The sequence below is a fragment of the Coloeus monedula genome (assembly GCF_965178545.1).
Source record: "Coloeus monedula genome assembly, chromosome: 4".
In the NCBI taxonomy this organism is placed as follows: Eukaryota; Metazoa; Chordata; class Aves; order Passeriformes; family Corvidae; genus Coloeus; species Coloeus monedula.
Window position 1 is genome coordinate 3092609 of NC_138784.1, and position 24137 is coordinate 3116745.

Below are 24137 nucleotides of genomic sequence, written 5' to 3' on the forward strand. Positions count from 1 at the left end.
CTTTCTGACTAACCAGGCTTTTGTTGATACCCTCCATCATGTGAAACGTTACAGAGGTTTGAGCAACCAATACTGTAGAGTGGTAAGAGACTATTTAATATGCCCACGTAACCTCTTTCTTTTCTTATTTTTTTCCTCTTCTCTCCCTCTTTCATGCTTTTGTTTTGTTTTTATTTTCATTTTATTTTATTTTACTTTTTACTTTTTTTCCCCTCTTTTCTCCCTTTCCCTCTTTCTCTCCCTTCTCTCTCTCTCTCTCATTCTTTCTTCCTCTTCCTTCTTTCCTCTCTCTCTCTTTCTCTCTTTCTCTCTCTCTCTCCTTGGCTTCTCTGCCACATGCAGCACTATTTCTGTGATGCATGGAATACATTTGACGCCTTGATTGTTGTGGGTAGCATTGTTGATATAGCAATCACCGAGGTGAACGTAAGTAGCTGGCGTCTGTCCATGATCGTGCCTGCTCTAACATTCATTTGTCTTTCCCGGGTCTTTTTTTTTTTTTTTTCTTTCTCCCCCTCCTTTCTTTTGAGTTTATTTTCAGAAATTTTGTTTAGTTTTAAAGGCTCTTTCTTTTTTTTTTTTTTTTTTTTTTTTAGTTTTATTTGGTTTGGTTTTATTCCGTTTTAATTTTTTTTGGAACGACTTTAAGGACTTTTTGACTGCTGCATCATTTTCTTCCCTTCATAATCCGCCTGGCATGAATTAAACTGTATAGCAGGAAAAGTGATGGGAAACATGGAGTGTAAGTGAAAAAGCTCTTTGTGCCATGGGAAGCTGCTCGAATAGTCCCAGGCCAGCACTTTGGTCTGCCCAGTGTTATGCTTTGCTTCCCATGGCTGTTCAATACTCTCCACCCCACAGAGAGATAAAAGGTCAGTTCTTTCGAGGTGGAACTGAGGGAACCAAAACAGGAATCCTCCCTGTGCCTCCTCGCTCAGGCTTCCTCCAAATGAAACGAAGACCAAATCATCTCTGATCAGAGGAACCTGCTCCTAATGTTCCATTTCAAATGTGAAAATAATAAAAAAAAATAGGTAGACAAAGTAAAAACAAAGCAGAAATCCCAAAGGAAAACAAAGCACCAGAGTTCCAACCCTTTTTTTTGTTTTGGTTTGCAACTTGATTTGCTCCATCCCTCAAATTGCACCAGCCCAATTGACATCTCGGCAGAAAGGTGAAGGACTCAGTGAGCCACGGAGACTGAAATGAGCATCTGGTGTTCAGGAAATAAATCACACCAGGCAAATTTTTTCCTATGTCTCTTTTTTTGGAGGTGGATGGATACAGAATTATAGGGTAAATAGGCGAAGGACGGGGAAGAACACACAGATTTCCAAAAGAAAGGCTATGATGGGTTTATGAGCATGGACAAAAATTATGCTGAAAAATCCAGCTTATAAAGGCCAGGAAAACAGAAAGATTGAAAGAAAATTGCTGTAAATACATTAAAGAACAGAAAATTAGTCTTGGATTTTGAAAATTATGTAGCCCTTGAATAAACAGTCCATCTTGGAATTGCTGTGTACTGTAGAGGCAATCCATTGCAAGCGGAAAAATGACAACATAGTTTTCACTCAGTGCTGTGTTTAGGGAAAAAAAATTAGGCAGCGTTTTAAAAAATACAAATGCCTTACTTGGAACTTTTCAAACAAAATATTTTTGTATCTTGTTCTAGTTTAATTTCTGTTCAGGTTCTTTTTTCTTTTTTCTTTTTTTTTTTTTTTTAAATTCTGAAACAGGACTATTTATTCAAGCTGTAACATTTTGATTTTGAATAAATGAATTTTTTTTTAACTAGTTTATTTTCCTTGTCTTTTAAAAGAATGGAAAATAGTTTTTAACTGAAAAGGAAGTTTCATTTTGCATCTCTTAAATGTCCTACCTTCTGGACACAAAGAATTGCTTACAACATTTGCCACAGAATGTTGTAAACAATTTTCATTACTCTTTTACTAGGTAGATATTAGGATTAGGCTGACTTTGTAGAGGGAGGTTACAGTGAGGCTGAAGTTGATAACTTTTAAAAGTGAAATTAAAACCTTTTCTCTGCCACACTCATCACAAGAAAACTAAATAGGGAACCTGGCAATAGCCCTCAGATTGTGGAAAAGTTCAATTCTCATGCACAGAGGGAGAATTGTACATGGCAATGGAGGGAATAAGCACAGTTAACTGGAGATGAATCATATTAAACATCAAGACTTCCCTGACTGATGTATTAGAATCCATACAAAAGTGTCATAAGCAGAAAGGAAAGAAATCTGTGTGTTTTGGTCAATAAATGGAAGTTTATCATAGTCAGAAGTCCTAGACTGCAGGAAAATCCAATGGGTCCTTTTGAAGAAATTCAGATTAATGTCTTCATTAACTTCCACTGTCCGAGAGGAAGACAGTCACCCAGGTCTCCTCTTGCTGTGAGTGGGGAGAGATGCTCCTCTCCCCAGGCGCCCTGGACATGTCCGTGACAGGGAAATGAATTGCTCTTTGGAGGTGCCCACCAGTGGCTGGTGAGTGTCTAGGTTTGTTAGGTTTGTCTAGACACCCAGCTTCCAGACATTCAATTTAAAGCAGCATAAATCACATTCACTCTCAGCATCTTGTCGAGATAGTCATGCTGCTGATGATTGTTGTGATCTTCAGTCTCCAGGGCTGTCCGTACTGGTGCGCTTAATTGCCAGCGACAAGGCTCTCTCTAAATTCAAGTTCATGTCAGGCAAGGCCCAGAATCCAGTTTTTAGTTATAGAAGCCTATGAAAAATGAGGGCATGCCTCTCTCCAAACAACCAGCACCTGTCTTAGTTGAGGAGGCAGCAGGGTTGGCCCTGACTCTTTCAGTAAGGGCTGTGTAGAGCATTGTGTGATGGTCCCTCTGTTTCCTCTAAAGAATCCTTTCCTTCTATACAGTTTTACAGATCTCTGCACACGTCTTTTTGTTACCTGGCATGTTTAAATCTTCTCTTTTTATCTAGGCAAGTTCTTTGCTACTAGTTTCTAATGTTTGTTACTAAAAACTTGCACAACCTTTTGATGCACTGATAAATAAGCGGCAGCTATGGATTGAGTTTGTTCTGAAATGTTCTGAAATCCCTTTGCACTTATAACCCTTATTGAATAAGAGAATGTTTTGTATGTCGGTTTGTCCTGTCAGATTCCCTCTCTGCTAGCAGCACTTGGTATGTTACACCTGTAGAAAATGGGCTTTGGAAGTAGCAGCCCATCTTGGACGGACGGTTGTCATCCTCCCAAGCAGTGAGAGGCAGTTTATCAGACACACTTCTCCTGTCTCCTCAGGGGCTCGTTGCTTTCTTGCTGTCTGTGGGTTTGAGCAACCCCTGCCCTGTGTTTCTGTACACTGTCTTGTCTTGTTCCAAGAGACCTGGGGTCTGAAAAGGAAAGAAACAATAAACCCTGAAGTGCCAATCAGCTCCATGAATAGGAGACGTTTAGACTGGTCAGGCGCAGGGAAAACATTTCTGCTTAACTCCTTAGAAGCTGAAGAGTGCTTGTGGTAGGATCTTGGAAGGTGCTCTTCTTGGAGGGAAGGGTCAGTTCTTATTGTGGTCAGTTAGAAGGGAAGATGGAGACTCCTGGCACAGGTCAGTTTGACCTGCAGCCATAGACACATAAGCCTGAAATCTGTGAGGTTCACCAGACGTTTGCACTCAGGGGAAGCAAACCCAGCAGGCACTGAGCTGTAGTTGTGAGGAGAGCCCTGACTGACTGACAGCCTCCACGGTGTGTGTGTGTACGTCCGTGCTCGCTTTTGTTTGTGCAGTTCCCCATGCTCTGGTTTGTTGGTTTGTTTGTTTGGTTTTTTTTTTCCTTTTGACATTTGTTTTTGTTTCTCGAAAAGGAATTTCCCAGACCAAAACCTTCGTTAAGACATATGTGAGTGTGCATGGGTGGGTCTTTGTGTATGCACTCCATTAATCGTATTGTATGGCCATGAGTGAGTCTGGATGCCTGTATGGGCCACAAATCCACAGGAGAGTGTTCAGACATAAATCCATGTGTGGAGGGAAAAGAGTGTGAATGCAAGCACATGTATTTCGTGTGTATTTGTGCAGTGAGTGGTTGATGAGGGATTCACAGGGGTCACTGTGTGTGTAACTGAGCCCATGTGACTGTCTGCCTGTGCGAGTTGGACCTGCTTATGGATGAGGGTTTGTGCCTGGGAGTTCCCTGAATGCTGGAATGTTCCCCTGCATGAGTGTGCACGTGCACGTCCAGCTCGGCAGACGTTCATTAGCATGGCTGTGCATTCCAAAACAGTGAAGAGCCATGTGCTCACAAGGCAGGCACCCCGCAGCATTTCTGAGTTCTTCAGGAAGCCTTTGCTTAAAACACCTCCATGGTGGGGAAATCTGTCAATCAGTAAGTCCAGTCACGTCCAATCACTTGCTTCCTGCAGCCTGAGAATATCCCCTAAGTCCCCCCAACGAGCTCCACAGACACACAAAGGCATCTCACACAACTGAGTAAGTGCAAAGGGCACAGAGAAGGTTAAAATCTGGGGGGTTTAAAAACTTCAGAGTGGCACAGTTTCTGCCAAATTCACCTTTAAATTGCCTGACTCTGAAGCTGCCTTTTCAGAGCGTTGTTCTCAGTGACTGTCGTACAGCTAACTTTGTAGCCACAAAAGGAAGATTTTTCTTTTTCCCCAAAATTTTTTGGAAATATTTAATGTTTGTTTTGGGACACTCTTAAGCCACTTCTTAAGTAACTGAAGAGGGACGAGAGGACTTTTTAATCTTTTGCTAAAAAAAGGAACTTCCAAGGCAGAGACCACATCTACCGTGTGTCAACTCTCTTTAAGATCAAGAATGACTTCTGGGGAGTAAGATGAAAGATGGTGTAATATATGAAGCCCGGGATGTAGGGCCTGTGGATTATATTCCTTGGACTCTGATTAGATCCCTGTATCTCAGTCTTCCCATCACTGGAGACTGTTATTATTCCTTATGTTAAAAAAAGTGTTGTTATTAGAGTTTGCAAAACCCTGTATAAGAAAATCTTAAGGTGGTAAAAATTATTACTCTCTACTATAATTGGAAATAAACTTTATAGGAGCTGAATAAAAACCAGCAGGTTTGGACTATATCATCCAGAAGTAGCCCCAAGCACAGAATAGCACTTCCTTCCTTTCCACATCAGCAGACACAGCCTGGAGTTGAGTACTGTAAAGGTGACTAACAGCCTGCTGTCCCCTCCTCCAGGCAAAGAAAGTGGCTCATTACTGTTTGTTGCTCTGTATCAAACGGGGAAATCAAGTTCGATTTGTGCTGTGCTACAGTGCCCAAGGAAATGAAAGACAAACAGTCAGACCCTGAGTCACTGGGAAAGCTGTTAATGTGACCTCCTTCCTCGCAGTCGGAGAGGAAAGCTGACACTTCCTTGGTCCATAGGGTCCTTTTTCCTTCATCCTTTCCCCTGCCAGTGTCAGACCAAAGAGACTGCATGGCTCAGTCTTCATTTGCCACCAAAGAACTGCTCATATCAGTGCCCACTGAGCTGGATGAGTCTCTGGCCAGCTGAGGGGTTGTTCATCCAGCTGCAGCCGGCAGCTCGTGGCCTGCAGATGTTCCAGAGGCATGTCCAGGTGGAAGCACGTGTGTCTCCAGAGCACCACAGTGACAGTGGGGATGTTGTGTGTTTGATTCCGTCTGTCTGTCTGGACAGGATGTCAGGGAGGGGAGGGTTTGTGCCTCTCTGTGGGCCTGTCTCTGAGGGCTTCTGCCAGTGCCTCTGAGCGTGTCTGCATGTGCAGGTGCCTCTGTGTTCATCAGCTGTGCTTGGGGATGCATGAGGATGACTGAGCAAACCATCTGGGCTGGTATCCATCCTGCCTGTTCATTCAGCACCACAGCTGTGTGTCTGAGTGTGTCTGTGAACGCTGCAGGAGGCACAGAGGAGGAGGAGTTACCCCCCACAGGTACACAAGGTGATGCAGCAGATGTGATGAGCCAGGGGCATGAGCATGGTCACAAGATGAGAACTGTCAGGGACAGAGAACCGGTGACTTGAGGGATTTTGTGAAATAATGGAATATTTCCATGCATAAAATGCCCTCCTGTTGTAGCAGCACACGTTTTCCTAAGCGTGAACATTGTGACTGGTTTGAGGGTTGATGGACATGGTGGGGTTTTAATGGGAGACATGACAGGAGGAGAGTGCAGTGTTGTGTGTGGGCGGATCCATGGTGGCATCTGGGAGACACAGGACTTGGGTGCTTCAGGAAGTAGCACTCCTGTAAAGAAGGCTAGGGAAACCCAAACCCCACCTTGGTGTATCCCTTCCCTAAAAAATGTTGGTCGGGTCTGTTTTGCCCAAGCCTGCTGGGTAATGGTTTGGTGTTTGTCCATCAGGTATTCAGGAGAGCTGAGAACTTCATGCCTTGCACTTCTGAAAAGATTTCCAAATTCTGTTAGGAAGTCAGCAGAGGGTTGCAGCTTGCTTGAATCCTAAGTACTGATGCAGTAAGGTCAGAAAAATATCAAAGCATTGAGCTCCCAAGACTTGGAGACCTGTGCAGTGATTTCTCATTTAGCCTATTTTATTTCTGATGTAAAGCAGCTCAGGCTTAAACCAGGCGCATGAGGCCCTTTTTTACAATCATCTCGCTTTTGGTGTCAAGAGGCTTCATATTATTTGCCATGAGCTCCTGCTCCCATTCTTTGGAATATCTGAAAGCCTATACTTAAATCTCCCTCTCACCTTCTCCTGCACTCCTCCCTTTTAACCCACACCCCGCCTTTCTTCCTTTTCTCCCTTGCTCTCCTCTCCCCCGTCTCCAGCCACACTAAACCTCACGAGTTCATTTTCACTCTCAACCAATGTGTCTGAAGGCAGAGAACCAGTGGCTTGACTGCTGCAGTCCTTATTCAGGCACGGTAGCCCCGGGCACGCGGCCTGCGCAAGGACTGCAGCGCTGGGCCCTGCGGCACAGCCCTGTGCACACACCCCTCCATGGGAGCAAGGATCGCGGGAAGGACGACATACATCCAGCCTGCACCTCAGTTGGGACTGGCATTCATATCTGTCGCTGTGTCTGTCTGTCTGTCTTTCTCTGCCTGTCTGGTTCTCTCTGCTTCCACGCCCTTTGCTGCTCAGATTTTTGGCCATCAGCTGCCACCGGACGCAAATCTTTGCAATTCCTACAACTTGCAAGCTCGTTTACCCAAACCTTCCGGAAGAGGCAGAAAACATCTCCCTCCCTGTCCTTTCTCTCCCTCTCAAATGCCATCTGGGTAGAAGAGGCCTCCAAATTATGTAGCAAAGGGCTGGGGAAGCATAGTGGCTTCTTTTGACATCTTGTGTTGTCACACCCTTACTGCTGCCATCCCAGAAGTTGTCCGTAGTCCTGAGCTCTCCCTGTGTGCGTGTATATGTATGTATATATGACTTGTTTTCTTTTTGGAAAAGCTACTGATAAAACTGATGGGGGTGGGGAGGGTGGATTTAGTTTGTTTTGGGGTTTTTTTAACATCTGGTGGTGTTCTTATCATTGGAATGATTCAGGTAACGCCCCACGGCGGCCCCAGCTGTAGGAAGCCACGTTGAAGCATGGTTGTGAGCTGTAGCAGTGGCAAGGGCTTTATTTTGCCTTTGAAGAACATCAGGAGAGCTGCCCTGAACTCTTCCACAGATTAGGCTTAGATCAATTTGAATTTGATCACCTCCCATGCTTAATCAACAATTTTAGTGCATGTTTTTCACCCTGTCTTGGTGAGAAAGAAGTATGGTATGACTATCCAACCACAACCATGTTTGAACAGGGTTATTTTTGGTTTTATTTATGTATATATTTGTCATGATGATGGGGCCTCTTTTTTTTTCTTTTTAAACCTCTTGTCTTTAAAATGTTGGTATTTTGAGTGCATTTCTAGAGTTCATAATGTGATTTGCTCTTTAAAAGAGGTGGTTTTGGTAACTGCGCAACTTTTTCTGTATGGAAATCTATATGAAATATGGACAATCAGAAAAAAGTATGTATTTTCTGCAAAAAAAGGGGATAGTAAATGCAAATTACTCCTTCCCCAGTTTACCTGAGTGTTTGAGCTGTTGCTAGCAGTGTTAGCACCACAAGAAGAAGGCAGGTAGTTCCCACTTTGAAAGACTGTTCATACTACCCAGTTTTAAGGAAGTAGCTCAATATTGTGATTTCCACAAAATTGTTATACTTGGCTTCTGACGTTATTCCAGGCCCACGGAAAAATCAGAATGTATTCTAATGCAGGGAAGACTTTAGAGTAGCATAAAAATAAATGTGCCTTACTGGAAAAATTTAACCACACACATTCTCGTTAGTTAAAACAGGCAAAAGAGAAGACAGAGAATCCAGGAGACCAAATTCTTAGAAGCTGAAGGTGAAAGCAGCAAAAAGAAAGTTAGACAGCCCTGTGACTGTAAGACCTGATGCACAAACCTGTCTGGAGTCCTTCTGAGTGAAAATGTTTAAAATGGTGGGCCATAGCATCTCACTGACTGCCCTGAGGAGTGAATTGTGCTTTTAATTAGTGCAGACTTGCACAAACACAAAACCTTGGTGGGTTCTAAGGCCTTTAGAGAAGTCCTGTTTTCTTATTTGACTGTAAATTATTGTTACAATAACAGTAAAAGCTAATAGTGGGAACACAAAGAACCACAGGCCTTGTCCTGTGTTGGTTCAATAATAAAAATAAGTGTATGACATCTACATTTCAGTAAAAAGAACTCTTTAAAAAGCCTACATCCAGATTTTCTGACCAGTATTTAATTTTACTTGCCATTTTTCTATCACAGCACTTTGAAGAAAAAACCCACTACAATATTCTGCCATCAACATCCCTGATATATTACAGTTATATTTCATTTTCCTTTTAATCCCAATGTGTTTTTCCACAAAGCTAGTTAAAACACTCAACTTAAAAAGAACTACTCCAAGCTGATTATATTTTTTCATTGGCTTGCTAGCCAGGATAAATCATTCCTTTTGCCTAGCAAAAGTTTCTTTTAACTTTCCCTGAACTCTAATAGAGATTGTATCTTTATGCAAATCCACAGAAAAATCTCTGACTCTTGATTCCTTAGATCATCTCTGAATATATTAATGTTAATTAATGATCCCTAAGCACCCTAAGTTAGATGGTCAAAAAGGTGCTTGTGTGAGTTCAAATCCAGTTGGTTCTGTCATCTTAGGCAATTCCTTGAAGCCGTGAAAGATGCTTCTGGAGTTTAGATCTCTTTTTTCTCAGGCCTACCTTGCTGAGAATGCCCAAGGAATTTTCCAGCCTCACTGTTCTGCATTCACAGACTGCAGTAACAGAGAGGGCACAACCCCCTGCATTTCACTCGCTCAGTTTTGCTGCAAAAGCTCCTGTTCTTCATGCAAATCACAAGGGCTTTTAGATTCAGTGCTACAAGACCTCACTGCGTGCACCATCTTGTACTATTGTGCATATTTGGAGAAATTCTAACTGGTCCCAGGCTGCACTGCCAGTGGCAGTGACAGCAACAGAGGTGAGGGAAGAAGGGAAGACACACACAAGCATTTTACTTGTTTTCCTCTTTGACTTGCTCTTCTCCCCCATCTTCTTCTCCCCAGTAACTTTCTCCACATTTTGCTGAAATCTGGGGCAGCCAAGGTTTTCAGCAAGGCAGTAGGCAGCTCCCCTCTACTTTGTGTCACAGTAGTTTTTCCTCTCTGTCTTCAGCCAAGATCCCATCAGCCCAGGAGAAGAGCTGCTCCCCTTTGTGAGGGTTTTTGTGCCAGGCATTGGACAGCCTTTGAGCATGGTGATGGTACCAGTTTGCAAACCCAAATGCACAGACTTCCCATTAAATACAGACCCAGTTGTGGGGAGTTCGCTGCTCACCCAGATTTGTAATCGAAGGTAAACACATATAAATTAATTTTACCCTTTCTAATACAGTCAGTACAGCACCCTCATTTAGCTCTTGCCTTGCTTCCCCTACACTCTCATGCACCAGCCAGCCAAACACAAGAGGGGTGTTTCTTTTATTATTTCTTAATAGACATCTGGTTTTAAAATGACTGTGCTCTTGCCATTGCTCCCTGCTCTGTTCTTTGTGGAGACTGTCTGGCACAACCTGCCAACAAAATGACTTCTGCTTCATATATCTTCCTGGGCATCTGCTAAACAGGACCCATTCCCTGCTGCATCCAGATGACCAAGCTGTAGGGACTGGCTTGCTGCTTATGGTCAGCTGTTCGACGGCCAAAAATTATGACTTCGCTCTAATTGCTGTTGCAGAGTAATGGACATCCCAGCTGGTCACATCCCAGCTGTTGTCTCCAAGTCCACTTTGAAGCTCAGAGACACCAGTCAGCTGTGCTGCCTGCTGAGCCTTGTCTGAGTGGCTGAGAGAAAATCTCCTTCATCCAAAGCCAGACACCTTCACATAAGATGAACAGACATGAAGGCAAAGATGCCTCAGCTGTAAAGAAACACTTGTTAATCGAAAAAACACCAAAACAAATTGATGTTTAAAGACAGGGAATTTTAGACTCAACTGTTTGACCATACTTGAACATAGTAAATCACATACACTGAGCATTACATATCATCTAAACTATCCCTACCTTTGTTTTTTTTAATCAAAGAATTAATCAAATCAATAATAATTTATTCTTGGATAGATGTGTAGAACAATAAAATGTTGCTCAGTAGCTTTGTAAGATCTATCCCCAGTCTCCATATGACCACTTCTAATGTTTTCTGATAATGCCTGTGATTGGCATTTCAAATCCCAGAATGACTCGTAGGCTTTATTGTATCCCATATTATCATACAGAAATCCAATATGAGTCTGTAGGCTGGTTTTTTTCTAGGAAGTGTTCTGCATCAACATTAAATAACTTTCTAATTTAAAAGGCAATGAAAAGACACGGACTGGGAATTAAATACTAGCTGCAACAAATCTCAGATGAAAATGGTCCATAACAAACTCTCTGTTTGTGCTGCTGGTATCTCTGGATATCCCCCCTTGAGAAAAGATTAATTACACAAAACTCACAGGGGCTGAGTTCACCTACAGTCATCTAGAGCCTCTTGCAATCCACAGTCCTGCTGCTTTGGAGTGAAGGTGGATTGGGTTTTCTCCTGCTTCCACTGGCATGTGCAGTTTCTTTAAGCACCTTCATCAAAGCACAAGATGGTTCATTCAACATCACACTGTCCCAGAGCCTTTGGGCTTCCCAAAGGATGGATCCTGGCAACACTGCATGCGGAATCTTTCAGCTGGTAGCCTACCTGCCTTCCTTCCCAAAAAATCTTCTCCTGGTCCAGTCTCCATCTGGCTCCAAGAGTCTCCAAAAAGTTATACTGAGGAGTGGGGATTTTACTGCAGACCACAGGCCTCCTTCCGACCTTAACACCTCCAGTGTAATTCCCCATCACTTATCCAGGACTTGTACAGTACCACAAAGAGGCTACTGAAGTTTCCTTCTGGATTCGTGTGCTCCTGGAGTCCTACAAATTCCAAAGGTCTCCCTCCTCTCTTCGGCCTGAGGCTGCCCAGAGAAACCCGAGGAACACCAATACACAGAGAACACCACATTTCACTCTGCTCTTCATTTTTCCTTCTTTCTTGTCCTTTTCCCACACCATGAAATCCTATCAGCTAATTCAGAAATAATTAACCAATATCTGCAGAAGTGCTCAAACATTCAGTGCACAGAAGACAAGCACAGCCACGGCAGAGGAAGGACATGCCTCTGGGAGTTTGCTGTATTCCTCAAATCTCCAGTCTATGGGGAAGAAGAAGCCAGTAGATGTCACTGATCCTCTCCGGACACAAAGCTCCTGCCTATCAATGGCTCAGGAAGTTCATCTCAGAGAAGAGCTTTGTTGCCATTCCCATTTCCAAGGTAGGCCGTGGGATGCCGCAAGAAATGGAAAAATCAGTTCTTATACAGTGCACAACAGCATGCCTTTAAAGTCATTAAGACTGCTGTGAATGTTTTGAACAGTCTCTTTCTTCTGTTTTATTTTGACATCAAAATCAGTGTCATGGTCCTAGTACACAAGAACCTGAGCAGGCCAAGTGTGTCAGAGACCATCTCCGTGCTTGCAGACCTCTAGAGCAGCTGTGCCTTCACAATACTGTTACAGATAAGAAGTCAAGATGATGGATTTATTTGAGTGTTTGGGATGAAGGAACCTGGATGTGAAAATAACTGTTACTTGGAATGAGTCAAAACCAGATACAGGCTGTGCTCCTTTTGCAAAACCTGTCCCACAGATTTCTCTCCCTCTTCCCTCCCAGACAACAACAACAACAAAAAAGAGAGAATAATGAGCAGTGTAATGCAGAACGTAAGTCTTTCTAAAGAGGTGGAGGAAAAGACTGCCCTTTCCAGCACAGTGATAAATACACTGCTGAGTTTGATGTTTAAAAGCCATGTTAACTTTGCCTTAGGAAATGCAGTGAAGCACATTGGACTGCTTAGGAACAGCAATAAGGACACTGTTGGATGGTAATAAAACTGAGGAAAGCTGGAGAGGTACAGGAACTTAAATTCTCACTCCTGCTCTCTCTCCATCTTGCTCAGTGGTCTGTTCTCTCCCCAAGGTCGTGTCCCTCAGGCTGCTCCAGGCTGGGACAGACTGATCATCTCCTTTGGGAGCCATTGCCCTGTGAATCAAGAACTGGTCAAAGGAAAAGGCAAGTTTAATGAAAAAAAGTTCATCACACATGGCTCCTGGCAGAGGTGTTCAAATCAGCAAAACCTCTCCTCTGTTACTCAAACAGAAAAACCTCAAAGTCACTCTACCTGTAAAACAAAAGTAAAAGGTCCTGCACACAAGTAGCTTTCAACATTTATTTTCATGGCTCAATTTATCTTCAGCAGCTTCTCATCCAGATGTTCTAGGGCTTTTTTTGGCTGCCTGTCCCACAAAACACAAATGATGAAACACAGGCAAGCTGCACCTGCCTCTCTGAGTCAGACCAGTACCTGTACCTGAAGATGAGCACTACATCTCTGATAGTGGTTAGTAGCTGCTTCTTTCACAGGAGTCCCCCAGCCTTGATTACCGTAAGACTTGATTACCCAGAGCTAATGAGAAGGATTATTAAAACATCCTGAAAATTAAGAATAATTTGCATAGATATACTTTACCAATTGTTCTGCTTTTCTGGAAATCATGGGAAAAAATAGAGCTTTTAGCTGTGTAAAAAAGCATCCCTTTCATTACTTGTCCTCTAATTGTCAATCTAGGGTAATCTGCATAACCAAATTAAAGCAATTGACTTTCCTTATATTTACCTTAAGCACTTGGAACCATAAGACTACTGTCTGACAATTTCATGGGTATATATATGAAATTAATTAATAAGCTATTCAAATTGGTATGATTTGCATATTTGAAGCTAATTAGAAAAGCAAGCTCCAGAATTTCAAAATCTTAGAATACATAGGAAATGAAGGGGAAAAAACTGATAGCTGCAGGACTCATTTGCTTAAAAAGTTACCTTGACCTTATTAACTGTATTCAAAACAGGCTTTTGTTGCATAGGGATATGGTAATGTTTCCCCTGAGGTCTGAGATCATGTGGAATCAGTGAAGGATAAATGCATATATATTGCATTGGGATGAGCTGACACTTGGTGTCTGTTGGCCCCCACGAGTTAGTGCAGGCAGAAATGTAATGGCAACTTCATTGCAGATGTCACATTTCTCCTAATTCCCCTTATTGCAACAAAGGAAATTTTAAGTCCCTGCTGCAGGAGAGTTCAGTCTCCTCTGCAGAGCTGTCTGAGTATTAGCATGTTATGCTGCACTGGAACACCCAGAGCTTTTTCCAGGGAAATCAGCAAGGCATTCACCATTTGCCCCAGTAAAGGCAGCATCACACGCCTCAATTCCCTGTTTTCCTGTAAGATGACGCCCCTTTCTAATAGGCATTAAATGATCCAAAAAAGCCTCTAGTGCTTCACCCCGATTAGAGCTATAGGGAGGCTCGATTTATTTTGTTTCCAAAAGCCCCTTGGAACATTTTTTTGTGTTTTAAAATAGAAGGAAAATTTAAAGTTGAAAAACTTTCAGTAAAAAATAATTTCTGTTGAAATAATCAAGATTCAAAACATATGCTTAAGTAAAGTAAAAGCCGTTTAATCTAGCATGGATTTTTTTTTTTCTTAGTTATATATGATTTATAATGGAAATGTAAACCAAATTAAAATGTGTGAGGACAAAATGTGAGATATCAACCTTACATTTCTGAAATGCCTGTTTCAAAATTGGCATGTTTCTAGAGAACATTTGACTTTCAGCATCAGCATTCTTCTGACAGAAAATATTTTTGTAGGGAAAAATAAGTTTTATTTGAAATGTTCCCAGAAATTCTCAAAGAGCTGCACACTTAAAGGAAGAATGCACAGTTTGAGAAGCTTTTCTGGTTTGGTTTCTTTTTCTTTCCTCTGCTAATAATTTGATTTCACTGTAAGGTTGTGGGAATTGACAATTACGCCATCTGCAATCCAGTAGTATTCCCTGTCAGAGAAATACCAGATACATTTCTGCCTGGCCTTATAATAACTTCACAGACTTTGGTGGCTGGTGGGTTATCTCCAGGGTTCTTGTGATTAAAACCTCAGACAGCAGTGGCAGACAGATGGCTCTGGAAGGGGCTGTGGTAAGTCCCCAGTGGAATGGCAGACTATTACCTGCCAGCAGCCAAGGTTGATTTGAAACCCTGACTTCTTCCAGCTCTCCACAAAGACTTGTGTAACTCAGCCTCCTGAGGTCACTTCAGAGTTTTGACACTACAGATACAAGAGGACATCTCGTGTCTTCTTTTACCATGGCATAGATAACTTCTAAACCTCTTTTTTTCCCATACTTTGGTAAGTTCTTGTTCTTCTTGAAACTCACGGCCTTGCAGATCCCATCTCAGTGTAACCACGTGGGAAGGAAAACTCTGGGGAAGAGCAGTATGGTTTGTCATTGCCATATTTGCACTTTTAATTCCCCTCCACAGCTTGCCTATGGTTTTGATGAGTTCATTTCCCCAGAATGGCTCTTTCCACCCTTCATCTTGTGTCCAAAGTCACAGATGCAGCATGGCTGAAGCAGGACTCTTGGAGGAAACCTCTATATACAAAGACCTTGATCTAGAAAAGACTGACAGCCTACAAATGCAAAGGAACAACACAACACTTCAGCCCGCTCAGGCAAGCTCTGCAGAGCAGATTCTCGGGGCACCCTTCCTGCAGTGAGGAGAAAAAAGCAAGAAGTGAACATTTATTACCCCCTTCCTCATGGGACAAGGCTGACAGACCAATTATCAAGTTTCCAACAGATACAGCATCTTCATAGGCAACTTCTCATTCCCCAACTTCAACAAAAATCAAGGAAATACCTTAGCAGACATCCATCACCAACAACCACCCACTCTAAGTAGTCTCCTAAAAGCTTCATCCACGAGCCACAGTTTCCTCAGTGGAGAAATGCCATTACAGATTGTTTGTCACAAAAAGCAGCATAAGCATCTGACCACTCCTTCTCTTGAGAAATATGAAGCTACTCTGTCATGTTGTGGTGCCAGCATCTCAAACACACATTTCCTCTCATATCTTCTAACCTAGGGCTATCAGGCATAACTAGAAGGCTGCAGTTGTACCTCTGCATTGACTGAGACAACTCTAACTAGCAAAGCAGCTGTAGCATTGTGCATTCAGCTGCCTAAATGCTCTCCAGCTCCATTAAATGCTCTCTTGCAGAAGGAGATTCCTCCCTATGAATAAAAGTGTTGTTAGAAAGTAAAAAACGATCAGCAAGGAAGTTTTGCTCCTCAAACATCAGGGAAAAAGTCAGTTTGGACTTCCTAGCAAAGGCTGGATCCCCTCCAAGGGAATTGAACTGATCTTCAGTGTGTCCTGTGGTGTAAAAGAATTACTACCATCAGCAGTGCTGGCAGTGGGAATGCTCCCTGCCTGTCCTGTCATCTCAGTGCTTCAACAGCTACTGAACAGCTACTGATACTTATGCAGCAGCCAAGGAGGCTCCGTGGTTACATGGATTAAATGTATACTGCACAGACCTAATGAAGCTCCCTTTCAGGCATTCCAGGTGCTGCTTCTCTGGAGAGCCATTACAGTTGTCAGCCAAAAGCCCCAAGGAACTCAAGCCTCCCAACGTGGTCCCCCATCTCTAGTGTTTCACAAGGGTGAGGTGGGATTAATATCTCTTCTCAGGAATTTTCTACTGAAACTTCCATTTGAATCTGTTTATTACGACACTATCGTTCTCTTCCAAAGCTTTATCTGTAAGATATGCTAAGCCATGGATATTTCAGGGAACTTTGATATTGCTGTCACTGTACAAAGCCTTTTTGCCCATATTTTTGCTGCTGTTTTTCCAGCTCTGAAAAGCCACATCATCCCTTCTCAGAATTTCAGAATGGATTGCGTTACAGCATAAATACCCGACTATTTTCACTGTTACATATTGCTCTTGAAAGATTGAGACTGGTTCTCCTGGAGTGCAAATTTTATCCTCTCCTAGCACAACCTATCCTCTTCCAAAGCACAAGCCATTAAAAACTTTATCCTTGACCTGATGGCAGTATCAGACACCAAGTTTGATTTGTGAGACATTATGGAGGTTCCAGAGGACTCGGAGGAAGTTATGTTATGTCCCCAGTAAACCTCACCCTCACCTACCCAGGCAAAGCATGATTAGCAGGAACAGCATTACCTTATCCAGTGCTGTGGTCTCTGAGATTTTAAGTATCTCTCCATTGAATAAACCTGGCTTCTTTCCCAGAGACTTCTTTACCTGGGATCCCTGACTTCATGATGGGCATAAGCTTTGCCTTTCTCTAAGGATGCTCACAGGTTTGCAGCAGCTTAAGCAATTTATCTGTTTAGAAAGCTGGTGTTCTGGTACACACTGAACATGAATGAGATGTATGCAGGCAACAATATTCTGAGGAGGTTTTCAGACATGTTCCAGGGATCACTCAGTCTTTATCCTACTGAATTTTCACTTGGGCTTCTAGAACCTTCTCTTCTCTTTCTTGGCCTCTTTTGACCTCTCCTTAGCATCTCTGTTGCCTTTTTAGATATAGTGACATCAAAAGAAAGAAAAGAACCAAACCAAACAGTTCTCGTTGTACTCATCCCCCCGAGTGTCTTTACACAGGTTCATCCTGCCTCAGCTATCTCTTTTCCCACTCAGCCTGCAGGTTCCCTTCTACATCACTCTAAACATGGCCTTGGACTTGTGATTTATACCTCAGGTCCCTTTTCTGTACGAGGTAAACTGCTCAGAACATCATCTGTGCCTGATCTCCCTGCTGTGGAGCTTTCCCATTCAGTGTGTTCTGGCTACTCATGCCCCAAAAGAGAAGGGCAGGATGGAAGGCTTGAAGTTCCTTTGCAGGTTAAACCCCATGCAGGAGCAGAGACAGCTGCAAATTAAACACTACAGCCAAGAGTGCTTTCTGCTCAGTGGTGTAGCTTCTCCAAAAGCTCTTTCAGAGACATTAAACAGACGAGGATTTGTTTTTCCACTTTGTTCTGAGACTTGTAGAAATGAAATCCTGTCCATTTCAGATGGGCAACAGACACTGGCTTTCATTCCCTGTACTTGTCACCATGCCTCCATCTCTGGGAACTGATGTGACCACTACATTATCAGGTGCCAGTTGCCTGGCCTTGTTGTAAAATTGGCATTCCCATATTACTGGCAAGGCTGAAGATTCTTGGATAATCCAGCAGTAGCTCTCTCAGCTTTAGAGTTCAGAATGGCCACACTTGAAAGTTCCAGTAATGGGTTCTCAGATACCTGTGCTTGGGTCCATGGCACAGGTGGTAGGATTTGTCTCCTTTCTGAAACCTTTTTGGGTATGAGAAAATGTATTCAGCAACCCAAAGCTGGGGATTGATTTCCCCCTCATGAACTCACACACTGTGCACAAGCACAGCAGGAACCTCAGCCCACAGTGCCACAGTTTGTATAAATCCCACCTTGCCAGCATTAGCAGAACCTTTCCCGTGCTGCTTTTGAGCCCCTACCATAGGTTGTGATATAATTTGCTACATTTTTGACCACATCTTAAAACACCAGCCAGTTAGCTCAGGGAATAAGAGAAGAAATTACAATAAATGCACAATTTCCCACAGCACCTCAAAAGGCTTCTTCAGCCTGTCAGTCACAGATACACCAACACTGTCAGCCAGAAAGGATGGAGAACCCCAAAAATTTTCAGGCTTTCTTCACTTATTTGGAAGGTAGTTTCTATCAGGAATGCAGCAAGTAACAGAATAAGGGTTCTTCCACTGTTAGAAAAGGTGATTTGCAGAACTAGAAAGAGGAAGGGGGATGGGACAGAGAAGCACTTTGCTGGAAAGATGTTTGCCTAGCAACACAAAATCAAAATCTATGCCTGACCTGTACGAAATGTCTCTATGGGCACTGCTGCTTTATTTGGTATTCAAGCCAACTTTCACCTGTATGTGATCTGAAAACACAAGAGCAAACACGTGAAAGAGGAGGATGAAAGCAATGAAAGCTGACACTACCAAATCAATGAGTTAACCCGAATTATTATATGATAGGTGTACCTTGGCTTTTTAATTGTTCTCATTTGCCTATATCACCAAATAGGCTGTGCATCCAAACTACAGTTTTACTTTAGGTAATACAATGCCAGTTTGATTACTGCAGCATCCTTGGAGAGCAGGAGCATGCTGCAGGAGTCCTCCATGGCACTAGAGGGGGATTCTGACTCTGACAGAAGAAGAAATACATCAGTTCCCACTTTGCTAAAGTAGCAGACAGGTTTGGCATATGGTAGAGGTTAGGCCTGAAGGATTATGTTACTATTGAACTGAAGGACTCCTAATAAAGACAGTTTTATTTAATTTACAATTCTGCTTCTTACACCTAAGGATACTTGCAGCCTTGGGTACTTTTTAGAATTACTCTCAGCATTGGAAATGGCCCCAGAGGTTAATCAAAATGTCAGGCCGAGTGTCTGCAGCAATTTGACTCTTCCAGGCGTGACCAGGACTTGGCTCAGCTCAGCCTGGCCTCCAAGAACACGTCCATTGGGTCCCTAGGGCTTTGCTGGGAGGTGGGTGAAGGTGGAGCCAGCTAATTAGCTGCACCAACCCACTTTCCAGAGCTGGTGGTGGGTGTTGTAGGGTTGCCAAGAGCCAGACTCTCCCAACCCATTGTCTCCCCCGGAGTTGTGTGTAAGGGGATGAGGATATATAAACAGAAAGTGTTGCTTTAGCACTGGGATATTATGGGTTTACAAATCAGACGGATGCACTAGAAGCTGGCTGGTCCCTGTGCAGACATGGCCTGGATCTGAGTTGGAGAGAGCTAAATCAGCCCCTGTATTGAACTCACAGTAGTGATACAAGAAACGTTTTAACAGTTCAGTACCTCCACTGCCAGGGTGTCCAGCACTCAGGAGACACTGCATGTGATTCACATGTGCTGGTAGTGGAGAGAGCTGACATCAAATTCACTGGCAGTTGTAGCTGCTTCTGCCACAGCCAGCGTTGATCCTGGGCATCCTAGGGAATAAGCCCAGCCTCTTGTGCATTTCTTTCAAATTCCCTTTTGCCCTCTTCTGCCATTTTGTTGCTCCTGTGTTAGCCAAGACCTAGTTTACTAGGGCTCTTGATTGGAGACTTATTACAGCTTATTTCTGTCTGCCTTTCTTTAAAGCCAGCTGAACATACCCAATGCTCTTCCTCTATGGTAAGACCGAAAATACAGACCACCCTCCCAGCTTCTGTGACACTCTTTCTAACACACTCCTTTTTTCTCTTCTCCGTGATCACAAGTTCTCTCTCCAAGCCCAGCCTAGTTATTTGTGCATGAAGCTGCCATGTCGTGTATTGGTGTGAGTCTGGTGTTCACATGAGCTGTGAATATGCTGCACATGTGTATCTCTTGTGCATCCCGAGCTTTCCTTTGGTCGAGTTAACTGTTGTTCTGCCTTCTAATGAACCACCAAGAGAGAACTGGACCTGGTAAGATTTCTTGTTAGCCACAAGCCATGCCCCTGTGTCACTGTCAATGTGACGCTGAATGAGTTTGCAGCGTGACTTCATGGCCAAGCCTCCAGAAAATAAAGCGTTGGGACTCTGAAGCTCCTCTTCAATGAGGTGATTCACTGTAACATTTGAGTTTCTATTTTGCACAAAAAAGAGTAAGCGTGGTGAAATGGTGCACAAAACACTCTGCTGCCTTGGTGTGCAAGGCAGTTCCCACACCACCCCAACAGAGCTGCAGTAACTCCAGTTTCTGGATTGCCACCCTGCAGAACCTCCCTCCTCTGGCAAGGATACGCCTTCAAAAAGCTGGATGAAAGCCAGGAGGAAGCAAGCAGGGCTACTCAAGCATCAGCTAATCTGTAGCCACCTAGTTTTAAAAGGCCTGTAATCTTCTGAGGCATCACTGAGTTCTTGGCTAAGTGGTTTGATGCAGATTTGCGTCAGGGAGGAATTTGTTCTATTTCATCTGCTGCTTAGACTTTGCTTGCTCTAGGACGCTAAGAGGGCAGAGAGAAATTTCTGCCTACAGTAGCTGCCTCCTCTCAGCAAGGAAGGACAAAGGAATACTAAAACCTCTGTCCAGATCCATTTCCCAACTTGCTGCCACCTAAAAAGCCAAAGCAGCAAGAAGAGCAGCAGGTAGAATAAGAAAATACTGGTTTTTCAGACACAACCACAGCAGGATTGCTGTCCACACTACCTTTAAATCTGGACCTCAGCTCTGTTTTAGATGGTATTAGAGCTTGGCTGCTATAGGACTGGGAGAGCTATTTGACCTTATAGTTAGCCCTCTGGGACCATAGCACTGAGAGTATTCAGTGCCATGATTTTTGATTCCTTGGAGGCCACATTCCCTCCTTCACCTCAGAGCTACTCCCTCCAGTTCACTGAAGCCCACAGCCTGATGTCCAAGTAATCAAACAAGGATGATGTGAGGTGTAGGGAGCACTCAGGCTTTTCCTTGACACAGCCTGTCTCCCTAATCTTTTTCACCCAGTTACTCCACGGGCAGCGAGTGTCAGCTTTTGCTACAGATGGAGGAAGCTACCTGGTGACAGATACACCACAGACAGACAAACAAACTGCAGCTGGGTGCAATCCTGAACTGTTGCACATGGTGCTGAGCTCTCTGTGCGAGGCGGGGTCACACCCCAGCACGCAGCTATGGCCCCTGTGAGGGGACAGGGACAGAGCTGAGCACCAGTCTGCCCATCCTGGCTCAGAAACAGGAGCACACACAGGTGCACATCTGCATCTGGACATTTAATCCCAGAAACATCCATCCGGGCTGCTCCTGTGCCTTGGGGTTTATCAGAAGAAGACAGGCCAGCAGCTGCTGTTTTCACTGCCCAGTGACAGGAAATCCAAAGGGTCTGTTCTCTCTTGGTTTACACAGTGGTGAGTAGTTAACAGCAGGGGTGATCTGCACTGTTTCTTCCTCCTAAATGTTGCTCTTTCAGTGGTGTTTAGACTCCAACTGCAGTCTTTGCAGCCTGGGTGGGGACAGAGAGGGGGTTTCCACGCACTTTGCTCCACAGCAGGTCAAGTGGCAGGGTGACAGTGTTATCTCCCCCTGTGACAGGAGGTCACATTCCCACAGTGCTGCTACCAGAAGACACCATCTCCACAGGCTTGTCACAGTATTTTAGGGGGTTAATAAACTGGAAAATGTGGCATTTGCTGTGCCCTTGAGCTAGGCAGTAAGTCCTCTGCCAAGGCCAGGTGAGCCTGCTGCTGCAGCAGCCTTCAGATGGATGTTGCCTTCACGCATGTGAAGGCTGAGGAACGTGAGAGCTGGTTACAACCCCAGGGGAAAATGCTTAGGGACAAAGCAGATGCTGTGAGAAAAAACAGGCCAGAAGAAAGACTATTTTAAAATACTCCACGCTTGAACAGTAGCAGCGAAGCCAAAATAAAACGTTCAAAAAAAAACAAAAGTCAGTGCGCAGACTGTGGGAAATACAAAGGGGTCATGAGAAATGAAAAAGGCCCAGCAGCGGGAGCGAGTGACCAGGGCCCAGCCCCCAGGAGCATGGTCACAGCAGCACAGGGGCAGCCAGGCTGCCAGCGGTGCCAGTGACACCAGCACACACCGTGCCCCCACGGGGTTTTGCACCCCGGGGCAAATCTGGGACCTGCTCCTGTTTCCCAGCAGAGCAAGCAGCACATGGCTGGTGCCCAACACCAGATTCACCAGAACTGCTGGCTGAGGCACTCACTCAGGTGAAACACTCAAGACAGGTCAAAAGGGAAAGTGTCTTTCTCCTCTAGTGCAACGTCAATGTGGAATTGTCCCTTTCCAATGTGAGGAGATGTAATGGAGGGGTTTACAGCATAGCCTATCCCTAATCCCTGAATGCCCAGGCAAACTGAGGGGAGATGCTGATGGCCTTGAGAGCCCCTGTTGAGTCACCTCACCACCATGGGAGACAGGGCAGGCTTGAGCAGCGTTGGCCTGTCCCTGGGGTGCCAGGAGTGAAAGCTCAGGGAGCAGTACCAGGACAAGGAACAGTGCAGTGAACTCTCAGCGTAGCGTCCTCTGTGGCCCAGGGCCCTCGTTCCTCTCGTGCTGTTGTAACTCCTGCCTCTGTGCCAATGGCTTCCAGAACGCAGAGGAAAACTCTCGCATCTCAATCACCTTCTTCCGACTCTTCCGCGTGATGCGTCTCGTGAAGCTCCTGAGCCGAGGGGAGGGCATCCGGACACTGCTTTGGACCTTCATCAAGTCCTTCCAGGTATTCCTTCACTTATCTCTAAGAAAGACCTAACTCCTTTCGATTTCCCTTGGTGGCCTCTCGGGGAAGAGGTTTCACCCCAGTCCCTGAGCTCAAAGGCGCCCAGGGACAAGTGGCACGAATGACTCAAGCAAATGGGACTCGCAGGGAGTGACTGCCTGGGTACGAGTTTCATCTTTAAAGCATGAGTTAATTGCTGGAGACCCTCCTGAACAGCCTTAATAGTTCAGTTCAACTCAATTACTGCCTGTCTGTAACCCTTCGATCTCATCTTTTTTTTTTCCTTATTTGAGCTGTATTTTATATGTGTAACTTTAAGTGAAATACACAGCTATGGGGGGAAGGCCTGGGTGCCAATTAAGTTTCCTTTAAGCCTTGTTTTGAGGATTTCCAGTGAGTATTAGAGGTGTGTGGCCTCCTACTTTCATCCAGGAAGAATTCACCTTTTTAGCCCCACTCTTTTGAGCTGGTAACAATGCCGAGTTATTAAATTGCTGCTGCTTTTTTCCCAGGAGACAGGTTGCATTTCAGTGGTAGGGAAAGTTCCAGAGTAGATAGGAGGAAGTGAAGGAGACCAGACTGGATAAGAATCACCACCTTTGGAGGAAAAGAAACACCACAGTTATTTGCTAGGAAAAAAACTAGCCGCATAAAGTAAACTGATAGCTAGAGATAAAACATAGCATATTCCCGCATTTTAAAAGTACTTGAGCTGGATTTACTGGACCAGCACAACCTGGATGTCAGCTGGGGCATATCCAAAGGAAGTGTCAGGGAAACACAGCACAGGAATACAAATGGTGATCCAAACATGAGAAAATATGCAGGACACACCACTGGACAAAAGTGTGAAAGAGTAACTTGTGCAACACACAAGTCTTGAAACAGCAACTACATACCCCTCAGACTGAGGCTTTAAATAGTCAATAGCTTTTGTATTGACTCAAATGGAAAAGGAACTGACCCCCACTTTAAAACTTAAACCTCACCAGCCACAACACAAGCTGGGACCAAAGCCTGCAGTGCTGTGGCTCATCGCAGCTTCTGTCTCTTGTCGGCAGAACTAGCCCATGTGCACACCAGGGATCAGCATGGACTTTTTCCAGTGCAGCTCTCAGAGGTCTCAGTAGCCAGACCACCAGGCTTATTCAAAAGACTCATTCTGCACACTCCTTGACTTCCAGAGGATCTAACCCTGCACAGCAGGTTTCTGACATGTCCATGCCACAGTGACTTTTTCCATTGCTTGCACAGTTGCCAACTTCCAGGTCGTTATTTGAGCAGCACCACTGGGAACCATTTTGTTTGCATGCATAGGAATGAGATTCCCTTGGCACAGCTCAGCCATCCCTGATGCAGGGGACAGTCACACTTTCCAG

General features: G+C 44.2%; 1 protein-coding gene across 1 annotated transcript in view; it reads left to right on the plus strand.

The window, feature by feature from the left end:
• The window catches only part of CACNA1C (calcium voltage-gated channel subunit alpha1 C), a gene marked incomplete at both ends in the record, with an annotated part of 458232 nt that overhangs the window by 408046 nt on the left and 26049 nt on the right, over window positions 1-24137 (plus strand). The window contains 3 exons of the mRNA XM_082279808.1: window positions 343-426; window positions 19692-19724; window positions 22630-22758. Of these exons, the coding sequence (XP_082135934.1) occupies window positions 343-426; window positions 19692-19724; window positions 22630-22758 (246 nt within the window). The remainder of the gene's footprint in view (window positions 1-342; window positions 427-19691; window positions 19725-22629; window positions 22759-24137) is intronic.